Source organism: Culex quinquefasciatus, chromosome 2, assembly GCF_015732765.1.
Source record: "Culex quinquefasciatus strain JHB chromosome 2, VPISU_Cqui_1.0_pri_paternal, whole genome shotgun sequence".
Classification (NCBI taxonomy): domain Eukaryota; kingdom Metazoa; phylum Arthropoda; class Insecta; order Diptera; family Culicidae; genus Culex; species Culex quinquefasciatus.
This window is the reverse complement of record NC_051862.1, coordinates 215334839-215362521: the sequence shown is the minus strand read 5'-3', so window position 1 is coordinate 215362521 and position 27683 is coordinate 215334839. Positions and strand designations below refer to the sequence as shown.

The 27683-nt window shown below is 36.6% G+C and overlaps 1 protein-coding gene across 1 annotated transcript in view; it reads right to left on the bottom strand.

Moving 5' to 3' along the window:
- Positions 1-5099: 5099 nt before the first annotated feature.
- Positions 5100-27683, bottom strand: part of LOC119767624 — a 53357-nt gene continuing 30773 nt past the window's right edge. The window contains exon 2 of the mRNA XM_038256581.1: positions 5100-6065. Coding sequence (XP_038112509.1) covers positions 5756-6065 — 310 coding nt within the window. The 3' untranslated portion in view covers positions 5100-5755. The remainder of the gene's footprint in view (positions 6066-27683) is intronic.

Sequence of the window (27683 nt, the reverse complement as noted above, 5' to 3'; positions counted from 1 at the left end):
CATTTTTGTTTTCGTCTAATCTTACGTATTTTGGAAACAATTGATTGCTAAACAACGGAACTAGTATACAATGCATTTTAAAACCCATTTTTCCTAACTATAGCTTGTATTTCTTTTTTTTGCAATGTGAAAAAGGTGCTTCGATTTGGATGAAACTTTCAGCGTTTGTTTGTCTATACATGAGATGAGTTCATGTCAAATATGAGACCTCTACGACCAGGGGAAGTGGGGTAAAACGGGCATTTGAGGTCCAAAAAACATAAAAAAAAAACTTAAAATTGCTCGGATTTTCGTAAAACTTGATCAATTCCAACTCTCTTAAATGCATTCGAAAGGTCTTTTAAAGCACTTTAAAATGTGCTATATACATCTAAGATTGGTTTGACTTTTTCTCATAGCTTTTGTAAATTACTGTTAAAAATGGATTTTTTCAAAATCTCAATATCTTTTTACAACAGCCTCCACCTCCCATGCAGGGATGGAATAATCGCAAAAAAAATCAATTTCGCTTGCGAACTTTCTTCACCCGCGAAAGATAGAGGAGGCAAATCATGCAAAAGAAAATCGCTCCCGAAATTCTCCAAGAAAATCAATCTGCTGATGATTTTTTTGTGATTTTTTTTATTTCACTTTGTTTACACACATTGCCCATCGACAAAATGTGACAGGTCATTTTTCGACGTGTGACGTTACACTTGCAAGGGTAGTACTTGAAAAGATGTTTCGCCGAATAATCAAGATGATGATTTCTTTTGATTCTTTTTACCGATTTCTCGTGCGCGAGAGAGGAGAGCATCTCTAATGTTTTCATCCTTAAAAATATCATAGCAGGCAGTGTTCATCGTTTGAATGGGAATTAAATCCAGACATTTTGGAGAAAGACACTTTTTATTTTACGAAATTGGGTATATCTCTGCTTATATTGAACCAAAATTGATAATTTTATATGGAAATTGTACAGAAAACTGTTCTCTATAAAATGATTGATTCGAAAATGTTTTAAAATATTTTAGTGTTGTATGGCAGAGGATTGAAAAAATAATGTTGGGAACCTTTTGGGTAATAAATAGAATTTAAATGAAATACTCTGAGTTTAGCAATGGTTTGAGCTCGAATTTGTATCCGGGCGATTGTTGCTGTATTTTCATGACAAATTTTAAAAGAAAAGATTTTTATTTGATCGTTTTGAGGTTTCCAGCTTGGATGTTGGGGTTATTTCAAAGAAAGCTAGAAATCAAATCAAATTTGAGTTGGAAACTTTTGATTTGAGGTCAAATATGTAATTTAGAGTCGCTTGAGGCACATTCATCAGAAATTTGATGGATATGAACATGAACCCATCGATTTCTATCGACTTTTCTGAAGAAAAATCCTATAAAATCGAAAAAAATCTTCAAAAAAAAGTTGCTCTAAACCCCCCAACGAAATATTTCGCCGGACCCCGCAAAATGTCGGGAAAGAGTCCTTCTTTCATGGTGCCAAATATCAGACCTCCCGATTTTTTTTATCTTAATGTTCTCGGAAAAATACACCGTGACAGAGAAGCTTGGTTAAAAAAGATTCACAGAGTTTTGAATTTTAGAACAGGTATTGAATTTTCACAGTTTTTAAAATGTACCATCAGTTGGGGTGACATTGGGTCATACAAAATTTGTAGAATTTATTACAGCTATCCTTTTGAGTATTTGAAAATCGAACCAATAGATGTCGAAATAGAGAATTGTAAAGAATTGAAATTGAGAAAATTATAATTTACTAGGTAAAGTGATGATTTTTAAATTCCCTTTTTGATGAATATTAATAAGGTTCACATTTTCACACATTTTTTTATGAAATATTACTCAAAAAAAGAGGCAATATTCAACCTATCAAATTTGCAACCTTCTAAAATTCAACTTTTTTGTGCCGTGCAAAGCAATGGCACAAACGGTTTTTTGGTAAAAGGACAGAACAAAGTTTGAGCTAAATAAAAAAATACAAAAAAAAAAATGGAAACCGGTAGATTTCTTTAAGTATTGCTCCAGCGTTCTCCAATTCGCCTTCCGACAAATATTTATTTATTTTCAATGTTAAAAATAAAAACATTGTGAAATTTTCAAATCTATTGAATTAAAATATTTTCAAAATAAGCCCTAATTTGAAAAAAAAAACAAAAAACAAGCAAAAAGAATTTGAGGAAATGTCTATTGTTTTTATAATTGATTGAAATTGCAAATAAATCTGGAATTTTTAAAAAGTATGTTTTTTTTTTGCAATTCTTCTCAACGATCATTAATTCGGTAAAAAAAAACATAACTCTTTCAACAACAAATTCTTTGCTAAGAATTTGACTCTAAAATTTAGCGAATTTAAATCACTATCAGGGTTAGTTTTAAGAATAGTAAAAAGTATTTTATGGATTTTATTACTATCTTTTTAACGTGTAATCCATGATTGACCTAGACCAGGGGTGACCAAAGTATGGCCCGCGGGCCAAACTTGGCCCGCGAGGTGGTTTTTTGTGGCCCGCGGACCCATTTTCAAGGTTCATGTAAAATAGCCCTCTTACCCATCTGTAAAATGAATTTATAATTCTTCAGGTTTTATTCATTTTTTTTTGTTTAAAAATCTATTGAAAGTTCAAATATAATTTAAAATTTTAATTTAATTTGAAAATTCTTTATTTTTTTGGAAATGATTTATAACACGTTCAAATTGTACTGTAAAAATAGCAAAATCCACAAATACTAAATAAAACAAATATAACACACCGTATTCTTCAGGACTAGGCCTCAAATTTATGCACTTTGAAACCTTCCAGTTCGGGATTAGAACGCATTACATTTGGGTTATGAATGTAAAACTTTATAACCGAGCTGAAAATGCCTCGTCAAGATACTTCGCAAAATTGAATGAAAACATGTATGGGAAACACTAATGATGCAAAATGGCAAAATGCAAAAAGTTTCAACGAAAATTGTTAAATATGAAAATTGGTTAAATTATGAAACTTCTGGGAAATCTCACTTTTAAACTTTAAATACTTTGAAACCCCCTTTGCAACGATTTATCATTATTGTTGCAGTTTATTTAAAAAAATATTTCATCATTTTCAAAGTTTTTGTCACGAGAATTATAATTATAAAATGTTTAAGGAAATACAAGTGCATTCAATTAAATCTTTGCATTTTCATTCTATTCGACAAATTACGATAGTTTTCAGCCAGAAAATGAGCAACCACCCTTCAACCTTGACCAGTCCGTGGAGTGTGAACTTCTAACAAAAACATTTGCAGCGGCCTAATCAATGCTTTGAAAAGCATATGGATTATTTTTACATTTTTTAGTTTTGTTGATTTTCATTTATTTGAACAAAACTAATGGAAAATGTGATTTTCTATTCTCGTATATTTAAATGACAAAAATGTTATAAAAATGCAAGGAATTATCTAAAAAAGTAGCTGATAAAGGATTTTTTTATTTTAATAGATTGAAATAACGTAATTTATATTTTTAAAAAAACTTTTTTTTCGCATTTGGCCCGCCAGCTCATGTGAGCTTCAAATTTGGCCCGCCATTCAAAAACTTTGAGCACCCCTGACCTTGACACACAATTATGTCAATTTTAAAACATTTACAGCGAAATCGAAATTTTTTTTGACGATTTTGGAAACATTTCTAAATAGAAACATATATTTACAAATTTGAAAACATAGAGTTACCGGATTTGTTCACAGGATTTCTACACAGAAAAAAAAATGATGGTAATATTCATCAGGAAATGGTGACAGATTTTGTGGCAAAAAAAATATGATTAATTTTACCCCAGAAAATGATGAATTTTTATCAGTTTTTGATGAATATTCATCAGGTTCACATTTTTACACATTTTTCATGTAATATTACTCAAAAAAGAGGTAATATTCAACCTACCAAATTTTCAACATTCCAAAATTCAACTTTTTTTTCTGTGTAGCCGTGTTAGGGTATTCCGATAAATGGACATTTTCGTCGATTTTCGCAAAAACCTATTTTTTACAATAAATCACATTACTCTGCTCTGCTCTGTTGGGCTTTCAATCCTAAATTCAAGCTTAAATTTCAAAAACCTACACAGAAAAAAACGTTGAATTTTGGAATGTTGAATATTTGGCAGGTTGAATATTACCTCTTTTTTGAGTAATATTACATAATAAAAGTGTAAAAATGTGAACCCGATGAATATTCGTCAAAAACTGATGAAAATTCACCATTTTCTGAGGTAAAAATAATCATTTTATTGACACAAAATCTGTCACCATTTCCTGATGAATATTACCATCATTTTTTTCTGTGTGTGTGTATGAAAACATAGAGTGTTTTGGAAATTTCGGTTCCATAGAGACAATATTTGAAAATAGTTAACAATGGCCTACACAGAAAAAAAAATGTGAATTTACTCGACACGGAAAAAATGAATCACATGTAAAATTAGTTGATGTAAACTTGAGATTCGACGTAAACGGTTGAATCACACGTAAAATCATGTTTTTGCGTATAATTTGATGCAAATTTACATCAAATTGCATTTAAATTTAAATGTTTAATGACGTGCAAAAGTGTTACATCATAAATGATGTAACATTCGGAAATATTTTTTTGTGTGTAATTATTTCAGACATAGAACCCCCACACCAAATTTTGACCCTAACGGTCAACGTAATAATTCCATGGGAAATTGCTTTCTATCCATTCCAAGTTGCGTACGTTCTTACCAAACCTCACAATCTATTTTCGCAACACTCTGATCAGAACCACGCAAGGTTGTTTTTTTTCTACAACTCCATTCCAAATAGGTTCCCATCTAGAAGTAATAGGTTGGTAAATAATGATTGGTTTCATTGGACCTCCCCGAAAGACTGGGGTCGACCGTTTAGTCGTGAGCAATTATGTTTCTCCGCGCTTTAAAACCGTCAATTCTTAAACTTTTTACCCAACTCTGCTCACTTAATGGTAGTGATTAATGGTCAATAAAACATAACAAAACAAAAAAAAAACGACGAAGATCTGCGTTGCGTTCGTCACGGTACGAAAATGGCTGTTATCTTCAAATTGGTCAGATAAACAAAAAACGCACCGGCGCCTATAATAACCATTCAATTTATTGGTCACTGTTCTTTTTTTGTGTGTTTCTTCTCAGAGCTCGTTGAACGATTGTTTCACAGAGTTTTAAGTCGAGCTGCTGAAAAGTAAGATAACTCTCTTGAAATCACCCTCTTTTCCTCCCTCCGATATTTATTTCGTTCGCCATTGTGCAACAATTGGTTTGTTGATTGTTTGCAAATTTACAAATATGTAACGGAGGCATTGAACACCTTTTTGTTGCAGACCTGGAGAGTAGAAATTTGGTGCGAATGCTTAAAATTAATTCGAGTCGATCAAACTGCAAATTTTCGGGTACCGATTTTCACGCGCACTCGCTCACGAAACATTGTGGGTCTTACTTAACGCTAGATTTACGCTAGAGGCTAGGCTAAAGTTTGATTTTACCCTAAACAGAAAATAACAGAACAATTTATCGTCTAAATGGCTATTTTGAAACTAACTGGCGCTAAACGCTGTCTATTTACATTGCTACTAAAAAATAACCCATTTTTGGCAGTTGCTTCAAAAGTTGGACACATTCTACAGCTTAGCTAAAGCACCTACACGATTTTTGGGCTTCACAAATTAAACTTTGATTATTTTAGAAAGCTGACGCGACTCCAAAATTAATCCACAATCCTTCCAAATTCCCTTACGAGTGATGATTGAACCCGTGGAACCGTCGCGGCACGAATCCGGCGTGGGTCAGCACGCTGTAGATGTCCGCCCGGGAGATCTTCTCGGCGTGGCGTTCCCGCACCGGTTCCTCGCCCGGTCCGAACCAGCTGAAGCGGGCCAGCGCGTTCGCCACCCGCGGCGTCCGGTAGAACGGATTGCGCAGATAGTCCGGCAGCAGCGCCTCCTGGGCGTCGTTTTCCAGCACGGCCGGATGGGCGTACCGGGACAGGCCGCCCATCGCCAGCAGCACCGTCTGCAGCAGGACCAGCAGCTTGATGAGCCACCTGAGGGAAGCAAGCAAAAAAAAAAGTTAGGTTAGTTTGCGTTTGCCATAAAATTTTGACAGCTGATGGGGCATCGTAAAACGCGATTATGGCGCCGAACCGTCAAACGCGGTGAAAAATGGCAAATCGTAAACGGCGTATAATTAGCTGTAAACAACCTGTAATTGATTGGGAAATTTATTCTCGATAAATGCTATTATTTATGTTGCACTTGTAGCGATGCAGAGACGTGTGGGCAATTTTCCTCAATTAATCATACTAATCTATGCTCGCTCTCGTTCACGTGGGCTTGTGTGTGTTTTGGTTTGCTGAAATCTTCGGCGATCGAAGCCAGGAAGGTGCTGTGTCCTATCCCTCGCCTAGACCAGACCAAAATCCATGATAAAGCTGTCAGACCAAATCTGTCAGACCAAGACTGTCAGACCAAAGAGCAAAAAGTAAACAATCTTGGTCTTCGACGTAGGTGCACACATATCAAGAAAAGAAAATTTGAAAAAGAATTTTATTTTTCCAATTCAATGACTGGGTTTGAACTGCAAAATTGAATGGACGTCAGAAAATGATTAAAAAGTGCGGCGTCCTGTACACCGACAATTAAAAAAGAAATTAAAAGCCTTATTCTTCCACTTTAATTTTTGATCGCGTTTTCGGTTTACACCTGAAAAATCTTGAAATTATTTATACGGATTTGTGATTCCTCTCTTTCCACCATTCCCTTGATCGAAGCAGAGGCTCCGGTGGAACTACGGACCATTGGTAACATATCATCGTAATGCTATCTTGTCACATGTAGCTTTTTGCTAGAATTTGGTTAAATGTTTCTCGAGTAAAAATGATCCTAAAAACATATTTTTGAACAACTTGTAAATAAACTTTCCAAAAATCAATCTCGATTTTATAAACAGTTTTACGATTAGATCGGTAAAATTCACAATAAAATAAAATGAACCATTAACAAATTAGTGACAAAAAATAAAAAAAAAAATGTTTAAAACGTTTTAAAGAAAATATTGGAGCAATTCCATGCCAAATAGGGAATCAGTTGTACCCGACCCTCTCCGATTTCAATGAAACTTTGTAGACATGTTATCCTTCGCTTATATAAGCCATTTTTGTGTATATGGAGCCAGTTCCACTCGATAATGACATTTGAGAAGGGCGTAAGTGTTTTAAATATTTTTGTAATTCGGAATTTAAATATTTCTGTATTTCGAAGCCGTTGCATCGTATCAAAAGTGGTCAAAGACAAACTTGTAGGAAATTTTACGGGCTTTTCGATAAAAATACACTGAAAGAAAAACACCCAACTTTTATGAGATTTTTGATTTTTAAGTTTAAAAGTCAAATTTGAGGCGGACGATTTTTTTCGTTCAAAATTTTTGTGAAGATAGCCTAAGATGTTACAAAGACTCACGAAAATGCAGGATGGAGCAACTCACCTAAAAAAATACAAAAATCATTTACTGAAACTGTTTTTTTGAAAAGTGCTCGAAACGTCAAAATTTTCAAAAACCGAATACGGGAATCGATTCTCCAGACAATTTTACATAAAAGTCTCCATATTGACTACTGTCCTAAGTCCAATGCTTGTAAAGTAACAGCGGTTTTAAAAATAAAAATGTTGAAAAAATAGGTTTTTTGATGGTTTTTGGCAATTTCTATATGACAGACTTAATTTTTCAGTCTCGTAAATATTTTTACCGGAAAGCTCGTCAAATTTCCCATAAGTTTGTGTTTGACCACATTTCAATTGGATGTATGGGCTTACAGATATAAGCTAATTTACTATCCAGGTTTCAATTATGAGCAATGTAATTAGCTTATATCTGCAAGCTCATACATCCAATTGAAATGTTGTCAAAGACAAACTTATGGGAAATTTGACGAGCTTTCCGGTAAAAATATTTACGAGACTGAAAAATTAAGTCTGTCATATATAAATTGCCAAAAACCATCAAAAAACCTATTTTTTCAACATTTTTCTTTTTTAAAACCGCTGTAACTTTACAAGGATTGGACTTAAGACAATGGTCAATATGGAGACTTTTATGTAAAATTATCTGGAGAATCGATTCCCGTATTCGGTTTTTGAAAATTTTGACGTTTAGAGCACTTTTCAAAAAAACAGTTTCAGTAAATGATTTTTGTATTTTTTTAGGTGAGTTGCTCCATCCTGCATTTTTCGTGAGTCTTTGTAACATCTTAAGCTATCTTCACAAAAATTTTGAACGAAAAATCGTGGGCTCCTCAAATTTGACTTTTAAACTTAAAAATCAAAAATCTCATAAAAGTTGGGTGTTTTTTCTTTCAGTGTATTTTATCGAAAAGCCCGTAAAATTTCCTACAAGTTTGTCTTTGACCACTTTTGATACGATGCAACGGCTTCGAGATACAGAAATATTTAAATTCCGAATTACAAAAATATTTAAAACACTTACGCCCTTCTCAAATGTCATTATCGAGTGGAACTGGCTCCATATACACAAAAATGGCTTATATAAGCGAAGGATAACATGTCTACAAAGTTTCATTGAAATCGGAGAGGTTCGAGAAAAAAGTACCTGAAAAATTCCTGTTTTGGGCTGGAATTGCTCATTGAAGACCTTAAAATTTTAAACAATTCTTAAAAGCTTAATAGTAAAAATCTATTAGTTTTTTTAAATAAAAAATAAAGCCGTTTCAAATATTTTTCAAAGTTTATGCCTCCCCCCTCCCTTCATGATCGGGCTTTTTAAATCAGGGTGCAAACCAGCCATGCCAGATATACAGATTAATTTGTATTTTACAGATTTTCCGATCCCAGAAATCACCAAAATCTGTTAATACAGATTTTTTTAAATGATTATATTTAAAAATTTCAACAATTTAGTTATTGAGTAATGCTTTTATATTAGTAAAAAGCTTAAATCTGCTGTTAAAATTTGAAAAATATCTTCTATGGCTTCGAAATCGACATGATACAGATAATATACAAATTTATTTATAAGAAAATATAGATCTCCCATAAAATAATCTTGCATCGTTTAGCATCTTTGAGTACCGCAACAAGTTTTTTTTTCGCGAAAATCGGCCTAAATGGATATGGATATTTTGGAATATCGAAATTTTTGATATTATTTTGAATTTTCAATTCAATTGGATTATTGTATTTACCGAAATAACAATTTTACAATTTGTGTGAATGGCTGGTTCATAGAGATTTGGTGTTCCTTGCAAATATTGCTTTTTAATTAATCGCTTGGTAACAGAAGCTTCTTCAATTGCAATTAAACAAAAACTAGGGAAAATTTGGCCAAAAAATCTAGTGAGATCGAAAATTGAGGTATTTTTTTATTTTCAAAGGCATTTAAACTTTTAAAATTTATTTATTTGGAGGTTTTCGTTTTTTATTATTTAAAGTTTTGAATATTTTTGACCATTTATTTTAATTTTAATCTATTTGGACATTTTTTTTCAATTTCAAATTTTTGAAAAGGTTTTAAATGCACAAATATTTTTTCTTGTAACCTTTTTTATATTTTTTGATAAGTCACTTAAGGGTCAAAAGTTACAGCAATTTTGAGGTCATTTTGAAAAGGGCAGGTCAAATCTGAAGCGCCAGGTTGCAATTAAAGGCAGCGCTACAAACAATTTTACATAAAAACCCAAAATATAACCAATCAATTTTAATCAATATTTTGATTAAAAACTTGTCGTACGTGCATTTTGGGCCAAATTGAGTTAAGAACGCCATTTTGTGCAGCTCACAATGCCTCACCTTTTGACCTTCACAGATCCCCAAAATTCGATATCAATCCTGAGATATTCAACGAAATCCGAAAAAACTCTGTGCATTTTTGTCACTTTACATATGGAAGTAGTTTCAATCTTGTCATGCTATCTTGTCACTCCATGAAATTTGATGTAAGTGCGACAACTGGCCAAAGGGATTTCAGGCCAGAACGCGTTTGACGCACGGACAAGTTAGACTACCGCAAACATTTGTAATTATAACTCGGGACTTCAGCAGCCAACTTCATCCAAACTTCGGGACAATACACATAGTTGTCAGCCAAACAGAACGTGTTTGTTATTGTTTACATTGCGTGCTCTCGTTTTTGTTTATTCACGGTCAAACATTAAAACGCGTTTTTCTCGATACGGCGAAATGGTGGGTGTGACAAGATAGCACGACGAAGTCGAGATTAAGATTCTTTGCCCGTTGAATCTGAATCTCGACTATGCAAGAGTTTGTCGAGATATTTAAGGCCACCCTGATATTTTTTTAACATTAAAATAAATTTAAAAAACATGTATTTTTTAGCGTAGTTAATGATTTTTCCCCTCTACAAGCAGTGTTAAATTGTATTCAGTGTTATCAAATAATTACGATGTATAAATCGTTATGTATTTCTGTGGTATAAATTTCGGATGTAAATGTATTGAATTTGATTTTTGATATATGTTTCACGGCAACATAAATAATCTAATCAATTCCAAAAGGAAAAAAATGCCATTTTATTTATTATTCAATCATAACATATAAATAAACACATGGACAACAAGATAGAACAACGTCACCGAGTTTCTCCGATCAAAGCCTGCTACGACCTGCAGCCTGCGTAGTGCTTCAAGCATAATTTAGCACCTTTATCGACCGGCTTCCACCGAAGCTCGAACCCGGACTGAGCTCAAGTGAAACCGGCTCCCCCTCAGACTTATGTGATATCTTGTTTCCAGCTCGCGGAGAGTGTATCAATTACCCAAACGATTCGCATAAATATCTCACTCTCTACAGCAAACGGTAATGTGACGGAAGATTGGTCAACTTGGCGACAGGATAAATCAACTCCGGCCAGTCAGGTAATGAGAAATCTATTAGTGCGTTAAATCATCGTCGAACGAACGTGGCGATGATTCTCTGTGATTGACTCTAAATGACTACTTCCGTTGGATGCCGACAATAACGCCGCATTATGAACCAATTTGAGAGCAATTTTGCGGCTTAAATTGCAAGTCTTAGTCAGTGCCTTTGAGCGTGTAATTATTCACTAAGTGATCCTCGTTGCTTTTTGTAGGATCTTTAAGTAATGTTATTAAGGTATTGTTTGTTTTGCCAGTCAATTAGATCATCTTTTGAGCAGAACCGCCATCACATGTGACTCACAAAATTGCGTGGGTGAATGGATTCGCCCGTACCTTCGTTGACAATTTACGTGGTTTACGTGACGCCGCGGATATCGGCTCGTAGAAATCAGATATTACAATCACGATCGGTCGGAGGAGGAATGGCCATAGTTCACCCATTCAACGATTGCATCTTACCTTGCTGCAGTCTTGCGGTCCTTGAAGATGCTTCGACGTCCGTTTGGAACGGAATAAAATGTGGGTCAAATTGAGTACGTGATGGAATGGATTGAGGATTAAGTTACCCGATTTATTAACATGAATTTGATATGACGACACATGCAAATGTTCAAACAAATTGCAAATTAAGAAATAATTTACACACCTCTTAGACAATAGATAAAAAATGTTTCGTTCCGCTTCGATGGATTGAATCTCCTTAACAAGACTCAACAAAATAAAAACCTTCCTACGGAAATCTGCCAAATCATCATCCCATTAGTACCTGGAGCTCTTCAATTAGTGAATTTTATTGCCAGCCAAATGTTATCCTCGCACAGCGATGATCACGATTCTGTTTTGCCTATTTCTTCAACTGCAGCAGCATTTAATCACTGCTGCTAAGTGTGGCGGTGCGCATTATGTTTTGAAATCTTCATCCCCCGTCGGTAAATTTATCAGATCCCCATGACGAAGAAGTAGCAGCAGCAACGCGTTTTGATGGATATGCAAAAATAAATACGGCGCTATTTGTTTCTCGACGAGACGCCATCTCCTAGTCGTGGTGATGGTCGCTCGATAGTCAAGATTGGGTGTTTGTTTGTGGTCTGGTAGTTTAAAATTGAGTGCTCTTGAACGTCCGTTGAACTGGGTTGGACTCCGAAATAGATTACAACACTTATTCCTAGTTTCTTTTAAATGATTAGCCAAAGTTTTAAAGTTTTTGTTCCTCGGCTCTAGTCGAGGGGGTAACAAAAAAAAATCAACATTAAAGCCACATTTTCCCCAATTTTAGGCGGATAGTATCACAATATGCTTTATCATTACAGTTATGATACTATAGAGCAATTCCAGCTCAAAGCAAGACTTTTTCTGGTACTTATGGGAAATCGGACGAGCTTTCCGGTAAAAATATTTACGAGACTGAAAAAACAAGTCGCTCATATAAGAACTGCCAAAAACCTCCAAAAAAACTATATTTTCATCATTTTTATTTTTAAAGCCGCTGCAGCTTTACAAGGATTGGACATAGAACAATGGTCAATATGGAGACTTTTATGTAAAATTGTCTGGGGAATCGGTTTTAAAAATTTCAACGTTTAGGACACTCTTTAAAAAAACCCGATTTAATCCCACCAGGGGTGAGATAGAGCCTTTCTTACTAAAGAATATAAAATCTCTCAATTCACAACATCGACTTGATACAAAAAATCTTATGATGAAAGCAAGGTTTTATTAATGATGTATTTTTTGCAATTCCGAAAAACACCCATTGAGTGAAATTTTAAGTAAAATTTTCATGTATTTTTCCAATAAATCGCTTAAATAAAAAAAATGTTGAAAAGTTTTACTTTTCGAAACAAGTGCTGAAAAGTTCAACTTTTCAGCACTCATTTCAGTGCTGAAAAGTAGAACTTTTCTGCATTTATTTTGAAAAGTGTTGCTATTCGATTCTGTTATTTTTGGTGGGAAAAAGTAGGCCGTTTCATTTCTTCAGAAGGACAGGAAAAGTTGACAGTTTCACAGCGGAATTGCAAAAATGCAATTTTCACCTATCGAATATTTTTAATCGTACAAATTCTTAGCTTCCAATGCGCAAGTGACGACACACACCGCGGTTTTGGTTTTCTAGTTTTGGTACGAGCCCAAAAACCGAACAAAGCAGGCGCAAAGCAAAACCGAGTTAACCGCACAGTGGGAAGCTTGCCATTCAGCGTCTACGAAAGTGAGAGAGTCAGAGATAGATATTTTACAACCGCACCTCTACACACTCAATCGCAATACCTTAGGTAGATAGCCATTGGCGTCGCGAGCATTGAAAACTTTGAAAACGATATAAAGCTTATAAGCTTCGAAAGCTCCTATTGGAATCCAATGAACTCTGTTAAATAAACTAACGAAATCATGACAAAATGAAGCCTACTTAATAGTCAGGACCCGGTGCCTGCAGTTCCCGTTACAGTTTATATGGAATTCCAATAAGAATGTAACAGAAAAATTAGGCTCCGGGTCCAGACTGTTAAAGGCGATTTTAGGAGCACACGGGAAACAAATTGTTTGTACCCGGATGAATGTCCTATGTCAAAAAAGTTTTTGCATAAACATTGGACAGTTATGCAAAAACGGACAGAGCAAAGAAACCGAAAAGCTACGATATCTTACATGTTGAAGGAAACATCGGTAGACAAGCTACTACGAACGAGTATAAGTCGAGCCGAAACATATGCGCCAGCATTCTCGCGCCAGTATTCGAAGCTCAACTTGACAACTTGTCGACTTGGCGACGAAGCGTCGAAGCGTCGAAGCGTCGAAAATCGATGCAGTGTGATTTTTTTAGCGATTTTTCGGTTTAAAATTCATGCTGAATCGACATATTTACGAAGCTGGAAATGACGTCCTGGCTTAAAGTAAAACCTATACCTTTCTTTAGTAAGAAAGGCAAAACAGTTTTTGTGAATGATTTTTTAACCTTTTTAGGAGAGATATACATTTTTCGTGAGTCTTTTTGTAACATCTTATGCAATTTCCTCAAAAAATTTGAACGAATAAAAATCGTGACTCCACCTAAGATTTTAACTTTTAAACTTAAAAATCAATAAATCTCATAGAAGTGGCCTGTTTTTTTGTTTCAGTGTGTTTTCTTCAGAAAGCCCGTTCAATTTCCTACAAGTTTGTCTGTGACCACTTTTTGATACGGCACAACGGCTTCGAGGTACAGTATTTTTAATTTTTTTCAAAACATCATAACTCCGCACCATTTCAACCGATTTAAGGGTATTAGATAGGCTTTTAAGGAAAAATAGTTCGAAGTTTCAAATATCTAGCTTAACATCTGAAAAAGTCGTATGAAAACTTAAAATGACTTTTTGGCCGTGTCTGGACCAAAGAGCCTATGCCTGAAAATATATATTTTTATCGGATTCCTCGGAAAATTTCACTTAAGGGGTTACATACATGTAGAAAATCACAAAATTTTATATTACAGAATATTTGTTAAATCCACTCAGCAGATGATTATTAATCATTCCCAAAAGTTTTATGAAGATATGTCATGATTAAAAAGAGTAAGAGACGATTTAAGTTCAAAATTTTGCCATGCGCAAAGCGGGCTGTCAAACTTTGTTGGCGTTTTGCCTTCCTCACTGAGGTAAGGCTATAATCCTGCTCTAAAAATGAACTTTGCATAAAAACGTCGTAGACCCACCTTCATGTTTACATATCGACTCAGAATCGAAAACTGAACAAATGTCTGTGTGTATGTGTGTGTGTATGTGTGTGTGTATGTGTGTGTGTATGTATTAGGATGTAACAAAATGACACTTTTTTGTGGGCATTTCAGGGGATGATCCCCTAGGTGTACTGAGTCAGAATCCCAAATATGAGCCCGATTGGTTGCGACAGGACCTGGCGCTCCGGCTTTAAAGTTTAAATGGGATTTAACCCGTAAAATCGATGCGTTTTGGTTTTGCCATTTTTAAGTCCTTCAACGATTTTTGGATTTTTCAAAAACTTCATGAGCTTATAGTTTGTGTTCCAGGGTACAACTTTGCCGAAGACTGCGAAGAGATTTGACCGCTCTGAAAAATGGTACAGAATTTACAAAATATTTTCTCTTGTTTTTCTGATAACGTAAAACATGTTCTGGCAACACTCGCTTTTGAGGCGCGCTTTCGGCAAACTCTGCAACGCATACTACGGGGCGTCGCGACAGGTCACGTCGCGTCGGCATGTATTTGTCCAAGCGTCGTGTTGTTGTTTTTGTTGTTGTGATTGTTGAGAACTAAAGTTTTTATGGAACTGCAAGAAGCTCTCCGGTGACTCTCAGGGTTCTGTTGGATGCCCAGGCAGAACCGATTCTAAACCTTGCTCGAGTGTCAACTAACGCGGCTGTCTTGAAAGCGTTTTATTACGCACGGGTGTTGTATGTATTTTGAATATTCCGTATTCCGGAAGATATTTCAAGAGACACGCATTTTAGTGAGATTTTCCACTCGCTTTGTAATCAATCAAAGAGTTATGGCAATTTGGCAATAAAATCGGTCATAAACAAATTAATGTATTGCATTGACAACATAAGTAAATACTATTTTCATACAGCAGAGTTCTCTGGCTAGATATTTTGCGAATTCATTAGACACCAATTGCACTATGTTCGAGCATAGGTTCGCTAACATGTCTCCCAGCACCACAACTGGTCGAGACGAAAAAGATCCACACGGGTTAATGACAGGACCAGGTGGGTTTAGAACTAAATCCTGCGAGTCTCAAATAGAATACAGGAATCTACGACAGATTAAAAGAGCAGCACCGGTGATCGAATCCTCCGGCACCATCGAAAACAAAAGCACAACATCCAAATTTTCTTTCCATGTGTCAAACTTTGACCGTTGTACGCTGGATGTTTTCTCGTTGCTATAGTTACGACGCCTGGCTCTGGATGCGCGCGTTCAAAGAAAGTGTTGCCAATACAAATCAAACAAATTAATGGCAAAAAGTTTTTTTTATTTTCAAATCAGTCTACAAGCAGTACTAATTATCAAATCTCTTCACAGTCTTTGGCAAAGTTGTGCCCTGAAACTCAAACTAAAAGCTCATGAGGTTTTTGAAAAATCCAAAAATCGTTGAAGGACTCAAAAATGGCAATAACCAAAACGCACCGATTTTACGGGTTAAATCCCATTTAAACTTTAAAGCCGGAGCGCCAGGTCCTGTCGCAACCAATCGGGCTCATATTTGGGATTCTGACTCAGTACACCTAGGGGATCATCCCCTGAAATGCCCACAAAAAAGTGTCATTTTGTTACATCCTAGTATGTATGTATGTGACCAACAAACTAGCTCATGTTTCTCGGCACTGGCTGAACCGATTTGATCCGAACCTGTTGCACTCGACTTGGTTTAGGGTCCCATAGATCGAGTTTTATACAGATTGAAGTTTCGATAAGTAGTTCAAAAGTTATATATAAAAATGTGATTTCACATATATCCCGATCTCACTTAAATGTATGTAAACTATGTCCGAGTCCATCATCCGACCCATCGTTGGTTAGGTTATCAGAAGACCTTTCCAACGAGCCTAAAACATTGAAGATCAACCCTGTCTCGAGATAGCCCACTTAAGTGATATTGATGTACTTTTTGGAAGCCGGATCTCACTTAAATGTATGTAAACTATGTCCGGATCCACCATCCAACCCATCGTTAGTTAGGTTATCAAAAGACCTTTCCAACGAGTTCAAATTATTGAAGATCTGGCAACCCTGTCTGGAGATATCCCGACTTAAGTGATATTTGTGTTCTTTTTGGAAGCCGGATCTCTCTTAAATGTATGTAAACTATGTCCGGATCCACTAGCTGAACCATCGTTGGTTAGGTTATCAAAAGACCTTTCCCATGAGTCCAAAACATTGAAGATCTGGCAACCCTGTCTCGAGATATGTCCACTTAAGTGATATTTATGTACTTTTTGGATGCCGGATCTCACTTAAATGTATGTAAACTACGTCCGAATCCACCATCCAGCCCATCGTTGGTTAGGTTATCAGAAGATCTTTCCAGCGAGCCTAAAACATTAAAGATCTGGGAACCCTGTCTCGAGATATGCCCACTTAAGTGATATTGATGTACTTTTTGGATGCCGGATCTCACTTAAATGTATGTAAACGATGTCCACGTCCATCATCCGACACATCGTTGGTTAGATTATCAAAAGACCTTTCTAACGAGTCCAAAACATTGAAGATCTGGCAAACTTTTCTCGAGATATGGCCACTTAAGTGATATTTATGTACTTTTTTTATTCCAGCTCTTAAAAATAGATGAAATTTTTGTACAATTCCATCATATCAGGCCTTGTTGGTAATAAGTGAGGAAGGCTCCAATCACATAGGTGGATTAAGTTAGTTTTTCTCTAAACCCCGAGTTGATTTACGGGTGCCACGATATCTCGCGATGGGATGGACCAAATTGGCTGAATTTTTAGGCGAAGACTCTCAAGATGTATCCCGTGTGCATGATGAAGCCCAATTTTTAAAATTAGCTTTTTAAAAAAATACAAAAATCAAACACTAGCGATTTTTCGTATGAAAAACACAAAAATATTTTTATCTTTTTTTTTAAATAAACTTTTTGAAAATCGGGCTTCATCATGCACACGGAGTCGGTTTAACGAGTCTTCACCAAAATTTTGAGCCGATTTGGTCAAGACAATGTTGAGATATCGTGGCACCCGTTTTTTGAAACTGCTCACTTGAAATTGCTATATCTCGCCAACGATGCAACCAAATATCTTCAAATTTGTTTTGAAAGTAGGCAAAAATTTATATTTTAATGCCATGAAAATAGAATTAAAAATAAGTTGATGTGTGTGCTCATACTAACATCTGACTTTTTTGCCGATATACATGTATATAACCCCTTAACATTTCCAAAAATTTGCGATGTCGAACCGTATGTTTCCGAGATATGATTTTTTCAAAATAAAAACTGAGTTTTTCGACGCGCCACGCGCAAAAACTGAAAAATAACGAAATCGGTAAAAAAATCAACTTTTTCACTAAAACTGCCATGATTTATAACTACATGTTTGGGTACCAAAAGTTGCGTCTTCAATAAAGTAGATTTTGATACCAAAACATGTATGTGTATCATCACTGAAATTTTAAGTTATCGCTATTTTTGGTGAAAAAAAACTTGTATTTGCCGATTTCGTCATTTTACCGTTATTCGCCGTACGCAATAACGGAAAAATGACGAAAAACCCAGTTTCTGTTTTCAAGAAATCGTATTTTGGAATATTGAAAACATAACTTCACTTTTTTTATATGTTACGAAAATTTTCCAAAGAATCTGATGAAAATAATTTCAGAAATATGCTTTTTGGTCACGAGACCTTCAAAAGAGCATTTTAAGTTTTCATTTAACCTTTTCAAATGTTAGGCTACATATTTGAAACTTGTAGCTTCATTTCCTTAAAAGCTCTTTCGTTTGCGCTCAAGATTAACTCAAGATGCAAAAATCAACGAAAATTGCAATTTTTCGGACAACCCTAACACGGCGTAGGTCACCCTAATGATGGGCAAACAAAAAAATACGGGCCTGTTTATTTCGGCCAAGGAACCACCAGAAAAATTTTAAGCCCAATCGGAGAACTTTCGTTTTCATGGGGAATTGCTGAATATTTGGCGTAAATTGAAAAAAAAAACTAACTAAATCCACCTATGTGGTTGGAGCCTTCCTTACTCATTACCAACAATGATGGGGTTGGAGTCCAACCGTTGGACACAAATTTCATATTTCTTTTAGATCTGGAATAAAATATCACTTAAGTGGCCATATCTCGAGACAGGGTGGCCAGATCTTCAATGTTTTGGACTCGTTGGAAAGGTTTTTTGATAATCTAACCAACAATACGTCGGATGATGGATCCGGACATAGTTTTCATGCATATAAGTGAAATCCGGATATATGTAAAAACACATTTTTTTATATAACTTTTGAACTACTTATCGAAACTTGAAACAATTCAATAGCGATGTATGGGACCCTATACCAAGTCGATTGCAACTGGTTTGGTCAAAATCGGTTCAGCCAGTGCTGAGAAAACTTGGCAAGAAATTTGGGAACATACATACATACTAGAGTGTAACAAAAATGACTTTTTGGCGGGCATTCAGGGGTTTGTTCCAGTGGGCATACTGAGCCTAAATCCCAAATATGAGCTTGATTGGACGTAACAGGAGCTGGCGCTCCGCGCTTCAATTTTAAATGGGATTTAACCCGTAAAAAAGATTTTTGCAAAAATGACACTTTTTGGGGCATTTTGGCCACCAATGCGTTTACCAAAAACATCACTGGCGTGTAGGCCAGATCCTTGCGCATCTTTTGATACATATAACATTGAAGTTTGGAGCATCCTGGTGCTCGGACCTTCAAAGTTTGGCATTTTTTCGAAAAATCGGCCCCGGCAAAAAAGATATGCGTCGCACCTCGCGACGCCCGAGACGCCATTTGATTTTGCTGGGACCGATTTTTCGAAAATATGCCAAACTTTGAAGGTCTGTACCGAGCACCAGGATGCTCCAAACTTCAATGTTATATATACCAAAAGATGCGCAAGGATCTGGCCTATACGCCAGTGATGATTTTGGTAAACGTATTGGTGGCCAAAATGCCTCAAAAAGCGACATTTTTGAAAAAATCTTTTTTTACGGGTTAAATCCCATTTAAAATTGAAAGGCGGAGCGCCAGCTCCTGTTACGTCCAATCAAGCTCATAGTTGGGATTTAGGCTCAGTATGCCCACCGGAACAAACCCCTGAATGCCCGCCAAAAAGTCATTTTTGTTACATCCTAATACATACACACACATACACACACACTGACATTTGTTCAGTTTTCAATTCTGAGCCGATAGGTAACATGAATATAGGTCTATGAGCTGTTTTTCAAAAGTTCATTTTTCGAGCAGGATTATAGCCTTCCATCAGTGAGGAAGGCAAAACCAAAGCAGCAATATATTTTCAAGGTGTAAGGGGTTACATACATGTAGAAAATCACAAAATTTCATATCACAGAAAATTTATTGAAACCATCAAAAAAAAGATTTTCAATCACTTCTGAAACATTCATGAAGATATTCCATGATTAAACTGAGTTAGAGACGATTTTAGGCTCAATATTTTGCCGTGCGCAAAGCGGACTGTCAAACTTTCTAAGTGTTTTTCTCGAAACACCGAGTTGATTTACGGGTGCCACGATATCTCGAGATAGATGAACCAAATTGGCTGAAATTTGGGGTAAAAACTCCCAAAACATATCTCGTGTGCATGACGAAGCCCGATTTTGAAATTTTACTTTTTAAAAAAATACAAAATTCAAAAACTGACGATTTTTTTATATGAAAAACAAAAAAATATTTTTATCTTTTTTTAAAATAAGTTTTTTGAAAATCGGCCTTCGTCATGCACACAGGACTGGTTTAAAGAGTCTTCACCGAAATTTTGAGCCAATTTGGTCAAGGCAGTGTTGAGATATCGTGGCACCCGTTTTTTGAAACTTCTAAATTCAAATAGCTATATCTCGGCAATGATACAACCAAATGTCTTCAAATTTGTTTTGATAATAGATAAAAATGTATATTTTAATACCCTGAAAACAGATTTTAAATAAAATTAAGTGTGTACTCACACAAACCTCTGACATTTTTGTCGATTTACATGTATGTAACCCTTTAAGAAGATACAGTCGACTCTCTGGCTGTCGATCCTCTCGATATCAATATTGCTTCCGCTATCAATACATTTTTCAGTCCCTTCAAGAAGCATGCTTTGATTTTTCGTTCTATATTTTGATACCTTCCGCTCTAGACGGTACCTTCAATATCGACAAAGAGAGAGTCCACTGTATTTCCTAACTTTCAGAGTTCTATTCACATAGGGTGCATAAATTTTAGAAAAAAATCAAAAAAAGTTTCCAGCTGGTTTATGGATGGTCGCAAAATTGAGCAATACATTTTTGGCTAATTTTTAATACACACTACATATGAAATTTCGGACCCTTAAGGCGCGCGTCCCCCTCGAAACCAATCATAGGCCTATTAATCACGGGGCGAACAGGTTCGTCGCCGAGTGACACGAACAGCTCGCTCGCTCGGAGACACCATTCGTCACGTTTCTGCAGGCCAGCCAGATGGACAGTCAGTGAAGTGGCTGCCGGCAGTAATCATCATCTGATGAAGTAATTAAAAGCTAGTTTTTATTATAAATTGATCCCGCGGAGCCGTATGTGTCACTGTCGTCGTCGTGATTATTACCTTGTCGTAGATTTTGACGATTTCTTAGTCTACTCGAGAAGGTCTACCTTTTTGATGGGTAACAGTAGGAAGACCTTCTCGAGCGGGCACTTGGATAAGTTCATGAACTCGACCCGGGGGCATCACTTCGATTGTTGTTGTTGTTATTCAGAGGGGGGCAATAAATCTCCAACGACGCCGGTTGGAATCACGTGCAGAATAATGAGACCGGTCGAAGGGCTGACGACGATGACCGAAGGTCCTTCACGCGAGATCTTACCCTTAGTTAAACGCTCTTCGAGGGTGATTCCTCATAATTGCCAGCGGACGCTCTAAAATTAGAACCTGTTTGAGGTGCAATTATTCAGCACAAAGTTCAACAGTAAGTACATCGCGGAGGTAATTGCGAAATCCTTTAAACATTTGTTCTGTAATTGCAATTTGTTAGACTAAAAGCCATCATAATCACTTCTCGTTGCGAGAGGGTTCCAATCGCTGTAGAGTTACGTACGGCTTAAGACGATTTCCTGACTTGGCTTCAACTAGGCGAGAGGAGGGTTCAAACTCCCGGGAGTCTTGTGCAACATCACCAAGTCAGTGGGGAACCCGGTAACATTCTTGCATATAAAAATCGCAGACAACACGCAACACACGGAGCTCGTGCGTGATTTATCTGGCTCGGCTTAAACCAGGTTGTTGGCTTTATTGGGCATCGATCGCGACTTATCTGCTGAACGCCCTCCCCCCTTCTTGGAGAGATTCACTTTCTTCGAGTGTTGTCGTCGTACCGTACCAACTCTTTAAATAACTCGGGGAATTCCCTCCGCGCGTTTCCCATGCCCATTAAGCCCCCCTTGGCGAGCCGTAAAAAAAAAACAGACGACGACTTCTTAAGCCAAGTCGCGGGGCACAAAACGTGTTTTCGCTTAATTTGGATGTGCTGCGCGACCGACGGTTGGGTTAGGTTAGGTTTTAATACACCTGTTGAGCAGAGTATGGTTTGGTCTGGCCAAACCAAGGAAGAGATTCTTTCGTAATTTATTGGCGACGTGCTTGAATTTCCGCGTGTGTGATGAGAGTCGCACTATCAACGGTGTAATGGTTTGGTACTTAATAAGGAGGGACCCGTTTGGTGTTAAGTAAAAGGTGTTGATTGGACAAATGAGCGAGGAAAGTAGAATGTTATGCATTTTTAAGAAGAAAATTATGACCATTTTCTTGTCATTTCATTTAAACACAATACGTGTTTTCCAATTTTCGATAAAAAAAAGTTAGAGTGAAGAAAGGCAAAAAAATTTAGCCCAAGAGAAGTATGTGTATCTTATAGAGCAATTCCAGCTCAAAACTGGTAATTCTCAGGTACTTTTTTTTATTCAACTTTCTTTGATATCAATTGAATTTTATAGACGTGTTAATCTTAGGCTCTAATAAGCTATTTTTGAGCAACGGTTTCGAGTAGTGCGTCCATCCCGGAAATTTTCCTAAACCGGGAATTTCCGAATCCTGATCTTTGATATTTTGTCCCGGGAATTCCCGAAAATTGAAAAAAAAAACATTTTTTGGTCTGGAAACTCAGATTTGGTTGTGGAAATAGATGAACAGTTCGATAACAATTTTAAAGCATAAGCAAATTTGTATTGGGCATACAGTCATGCCTCGTTTTTGCACGCCTCGGTTTTGCACTGCCCCGGTTTTGCACCGTTCAGCTGCCTCGGTTAAGCACGGCCCAGTGCTTAACTGAAGCACAGAGCTTACGGGATTTTGGCTATAAGGGAGACATTGGCTTTAATCGTATGAAAAATCATGCAAACATAAAAAAATTATAGTGTTTTGGAATCGGGATGATGTCAGTTATCCATTAAAATTATTATTTCATGAAAATTTTCACAAAAATACAAATTTTTCCTGTACTTCGAAAATGCATTTTTTTCTCTAAAGAATCCAAAAATATATTGTTATTGCAATGTAGGTATCAAATGATAAGGGTTTTTTTCATACATTTCGGATGCAATAACATCATTTTTAGAAAATACTCCAAATTTTCACAAAACTACGTTTTTCGAAAAAAATGCTCAACATTTCCGTTTTTACAAAGTAACTATCAAACGATCGGGATTTTTTCATACATTTCGAGTGTAATAAAAATATTCTTTGAAAATACTCAAAAATTTCACAAAACTACGTATTTTCGAAAAAAATACTCAAAATTTCCGTTTTTACAATGTTGCTATCAAACGATCGGGAATTTTTCATACAATTCGAATGTAATAACAATATTTTTTGAAAATACTCAAAATTTTCACAAAACTACGTATTTTCGAAAAAAATACTTTCCGTTTTTACAATGTGGGTATCAAACGATCAGGATTTTATCATACATTTCGAATGTTCAAAAATCAAAAAAATCAAACCATCCAAATTAACGACCCCCGGGTCTTTTGTGGTCTCTATTGCAAGTTTCTGCTCGAACCTAGGAGTCCGAAGGCTTGAATGGGGAGAGCACCCAAACCACTTTCTACTCCAAGGAACCTTCCACCCCAGTGTTTGAACTGACGACCTTTGGATTGCGAGTCCAACCGCCGCCAGCGATTCCACCGGAGTAGGCTTGGTTTGGTGTGTTGTTTGTACTTATGGCATGGAGACGACTCCTACACCTGGAATGACTTAACGGCCTAACAACCAAGGCTGGGACCGACATTTTACTTCCTCATCCGATGGAAGGTTGCAGCAGATGGGAATCGAACCCAGAATCATCCGCTTACAAAGCGGACAGCGTAACCATTCGGCCACGCACTGCCACCACGCACTGCCACCACCACCATCACATTTCGAATGTTATAAAAATATATTTTGAAAATACCCAAAAATTTCACAAAACTACTTATTTTCAACAATTTTTTTCAAAATTTCCGTTTTTACAAAGTGGATATCAAACGATCGGGATTTTTTCATACATTTCGAATGTAATAACAATATTTTTCGAAAATATTCAAAATTTTCACAAAACTACGTATTTTTTTAAAACTTTTCAAAATTTCAGTTTTTACATTTTGTGTATTTTTTTTGAAAATACGAAGTTTTGTGAAAATTTTTAATATTTTCAAAAAATATTGTTATTACATTCGACATGTATGAAAAAATCCCGATCGTTTGATACCTACTTTGTAAAAACGGAAATTTTGAGCATTATTTTTCAAAAATACGTAGTTTTGTGAAAATTCGGGGTATTTTCAAAAAATATTGTTATTACATTCGAAATGTATGAAAAAATCCCGATCGTTTGATGCTAACATTGTAAAAACGAAAATTTTGAGTATTTTTGAAAAGACGTAGTTTTGTGAAAATTTGGAGTATTTTCTAAAAATGTTGTTATTACATCCAAAATGTTTTAAAAAACCTGATTATTTGATACCCATATTGCAATAACAATATATTTTTGGTTTCTTTCGAGAAAAATAATGCATTTTCAAAATACAGGATAAATACGTATTTTTGTGAAAACTTTCTTGGAATAATAATTTCAATGGATAGCTGACATCATCCCGATTCCAAAACACTATAATTTTTTGATGTTTGCATGATTTTTCATACGACTAAAGCCAATGTGCCTCGGTTATGCACGCCTCGATTTTGCATCCCCCATATGCGGTGCTGAACCGAGGCATGGCTGTATATCATCATTTATTTATCTTATTTATAAAGGAAAATTATTTAAAATTTTATTTCACGGATCCGCAAAATGCCTAGCGCTTTAAATATTTTTCATTAAATTTTATTTATTTTTGAAATATTTACGTTTGATGATTTAAAACCATCACTCGGAAAAAATCATATTTAATTATTTTTCAACAACGGCATCTGGAGCAAATTAGGACAATAGAAACGAATTAAGACAGAATATTGTTCTGATATTTTTGAATTAACAAAACACTGACTGTTTAGAAAAATTCCCGTTATCCCGGGAAATTCAAAACCCGGGAAAATTGGACGCCCTAGTTTCGAGATAAATCAATATCTAAAATACGGGATACAACAATAAAATCGATTCATGCGCATATCCATAAAATTTCTTATGAATATGCCTTGAGTGACCAGATTCCTAGCATTTTTTTTTAAATAGCACCAAAATCCTAGCTGGAAACCCAAAAACAACCGAATAAAACCCTTTGTACATAAATAATATTTGTTAAGAAAATACAGCTACAGATTGCCCGGATACAAATTTGAGCAAAAAAGTAAAACACTTCGAATATTGAATTAAAAAGTTATTTATTTCCCAAAAAGTCCCATATTAGTTTTTTAATCCTCTGCCATATTGAAGCATGACGTTTTATAACATTGTCGAACTAATCAGATTGTAGAAAACTGTTTCCATAACAATTTCCCTAAAAAAGTTTCAAATTTAGTTCAATATAAGCAAAAAAATGGAAGAGACTTTCTCTACAATTTCTGGATTTAATCCCATTTAAACGATGGACATCGCCTACTGCGTTTATTATCAAGCAAATAAAATAATTTCAATGAATTTCATCAATATATTTTTTTAATTTTCATGTTTCAAAAAAAATATTATCACGCACAAAAATTGTGTAAGTTTGAATGAACAAAACAGTTTATTAAAAACAACTATCACGGTTTGTAGGCGTCACAAACACATTTTATCATTTCGAAAATCACCGTTTTTCGGTTCGACCAACATTTTGCCGTTTTGACTAACACGTTTGTTGTTTGAAGCTAATCTCATTTAAACGTGTTAGGAAAATTAACAGTGTATGTTTTCAATCCAACAAGATGGCCGAAGTGAAAAATGTGGAATTCTGGGGATTTTTACGAAATAGGTAAGTGTGTATTGTATCAGGTATTTAATTAATAAATAAACCTTATATTGTTCTGTTCCAGTCATTGTTTGTGTCATAAAACTAGGCTGGAGGAAACTATGTTCGGATATAATGAGGAAAAGCCATGTAATTTTGTCTTCCTAAGGGTTTCGATTTTTTCAGAAGTTCCTTTTTTAAGTAACGTGCACCATGTCTCCAGCAGCTGATATTTCTTGTCAGCGTCAAAGGAAACTTACTTACTTTACTTTATCAGCAACAGGTCTATCGACCCAACGCTGAACTAATCGAAGATTTCCAGGATGCTCGATCTTGGGCCGCTCGTCTCCAGTCGCCCACAATGTTGGCCGCTCTTGCATCTTCGTCGACTGCACACAGCCAACGCGTACGAGGCCTTCCACGAAGTCGACGACCCCGTCCAGGTTCGCTACTGAATATCGTTTTAGCCGCCCGCTCGTCCGACATTCTGGCTACATGTCCAGCCCACTTCAGCCTGTCGTGCTTGATGACTTTTACGATATCAGCATGTTTGTAGTCTTGGTACAGCTCGAAGTTCATGCGCCTGCGCCACCGGTCTCCTACTTGCTTGCCGCCGAAGATAGAACGCAGGATTCTCCGCTCGAAGACCCCAAGTGCTCTCTGGTCAGCCTCCTTTAGCGTCCACGACTCGTGACCGTAAAGAGCTACAGGGAGTATCAAGGTCCTGTACAGCGTGATTTTCGTAGGCGTCCTTAGGCTGCGGGACCTTAGCTGGCTACGAAGACCGTAGAAGGCCCTGTTTGCAGCACTAATCCGCCGTTTCACTTCGCAGCTCACATCGTTGTCGCACGTCACGAGTGTACCAAGATATACAAATTCATCCACCACCTCATATCTTTCTCCATCTATTTCCACCTCCGAAACACCATCACCTGCACTGCCACGCGCTCTGCCAGCGACCAGATACTTGGTCTTGGCAGTGTTGATGGTCAGTCCGATTTTCGCAGCTTCCCGCTTGAAAGGGACGAACGCCTCCTCCACTGAACGACGGTCGATACCAATGATGTCGATGTCGTCAGCGTATCCAAGCAGCATGTGCGATTTAGTGATGAGTGTTCCGTTTCTTTGCACGCCTGCCCTTCGAGCAGCACCCTCCAACGCTATGATGAACAGTAAGTTCGAGAGAGCATCGCCCTGCTTCAATCCATCCAACGTAACGAAAGCTTCAGATGTCTCGTTGGCTATTCGCACGCTTGATTTTGCTCCGTCGAGCGTTGCACGAATCAGTCTTATAAGCTTCGCCGGAAAGCCGTGTTCTACCATAATCTTCCAAAGTTCGTTTCTTTTGACCGAATCGTACGCCGCTTTGAAGTCGATGAACAAATGGTGTGTTTGCAGGTTGTACTCCCGGAACTTGTCGAGGATTTGTCGCAGAGTGAACATCTGATCCGTCGTTGACCGACCCGCTCGAAAACCGCACTGGTATTCGCCGACAAAGGTCTCGGTCATCGGTCTCAGCTTGCTCCACAGGATGCGGGAGAGTACTTTGTACGCTGCGTTGAGGATTGTGATGCCTCGATAGTTGGCACAATCGAGTCTTTGCCCTTTCTTGTAGATTGGGGTGACGAGCCCGTCTAACCAGTCGGTCGGAAGCTGTTCTTCGCACCAAATGCGTAGGATGATTTGG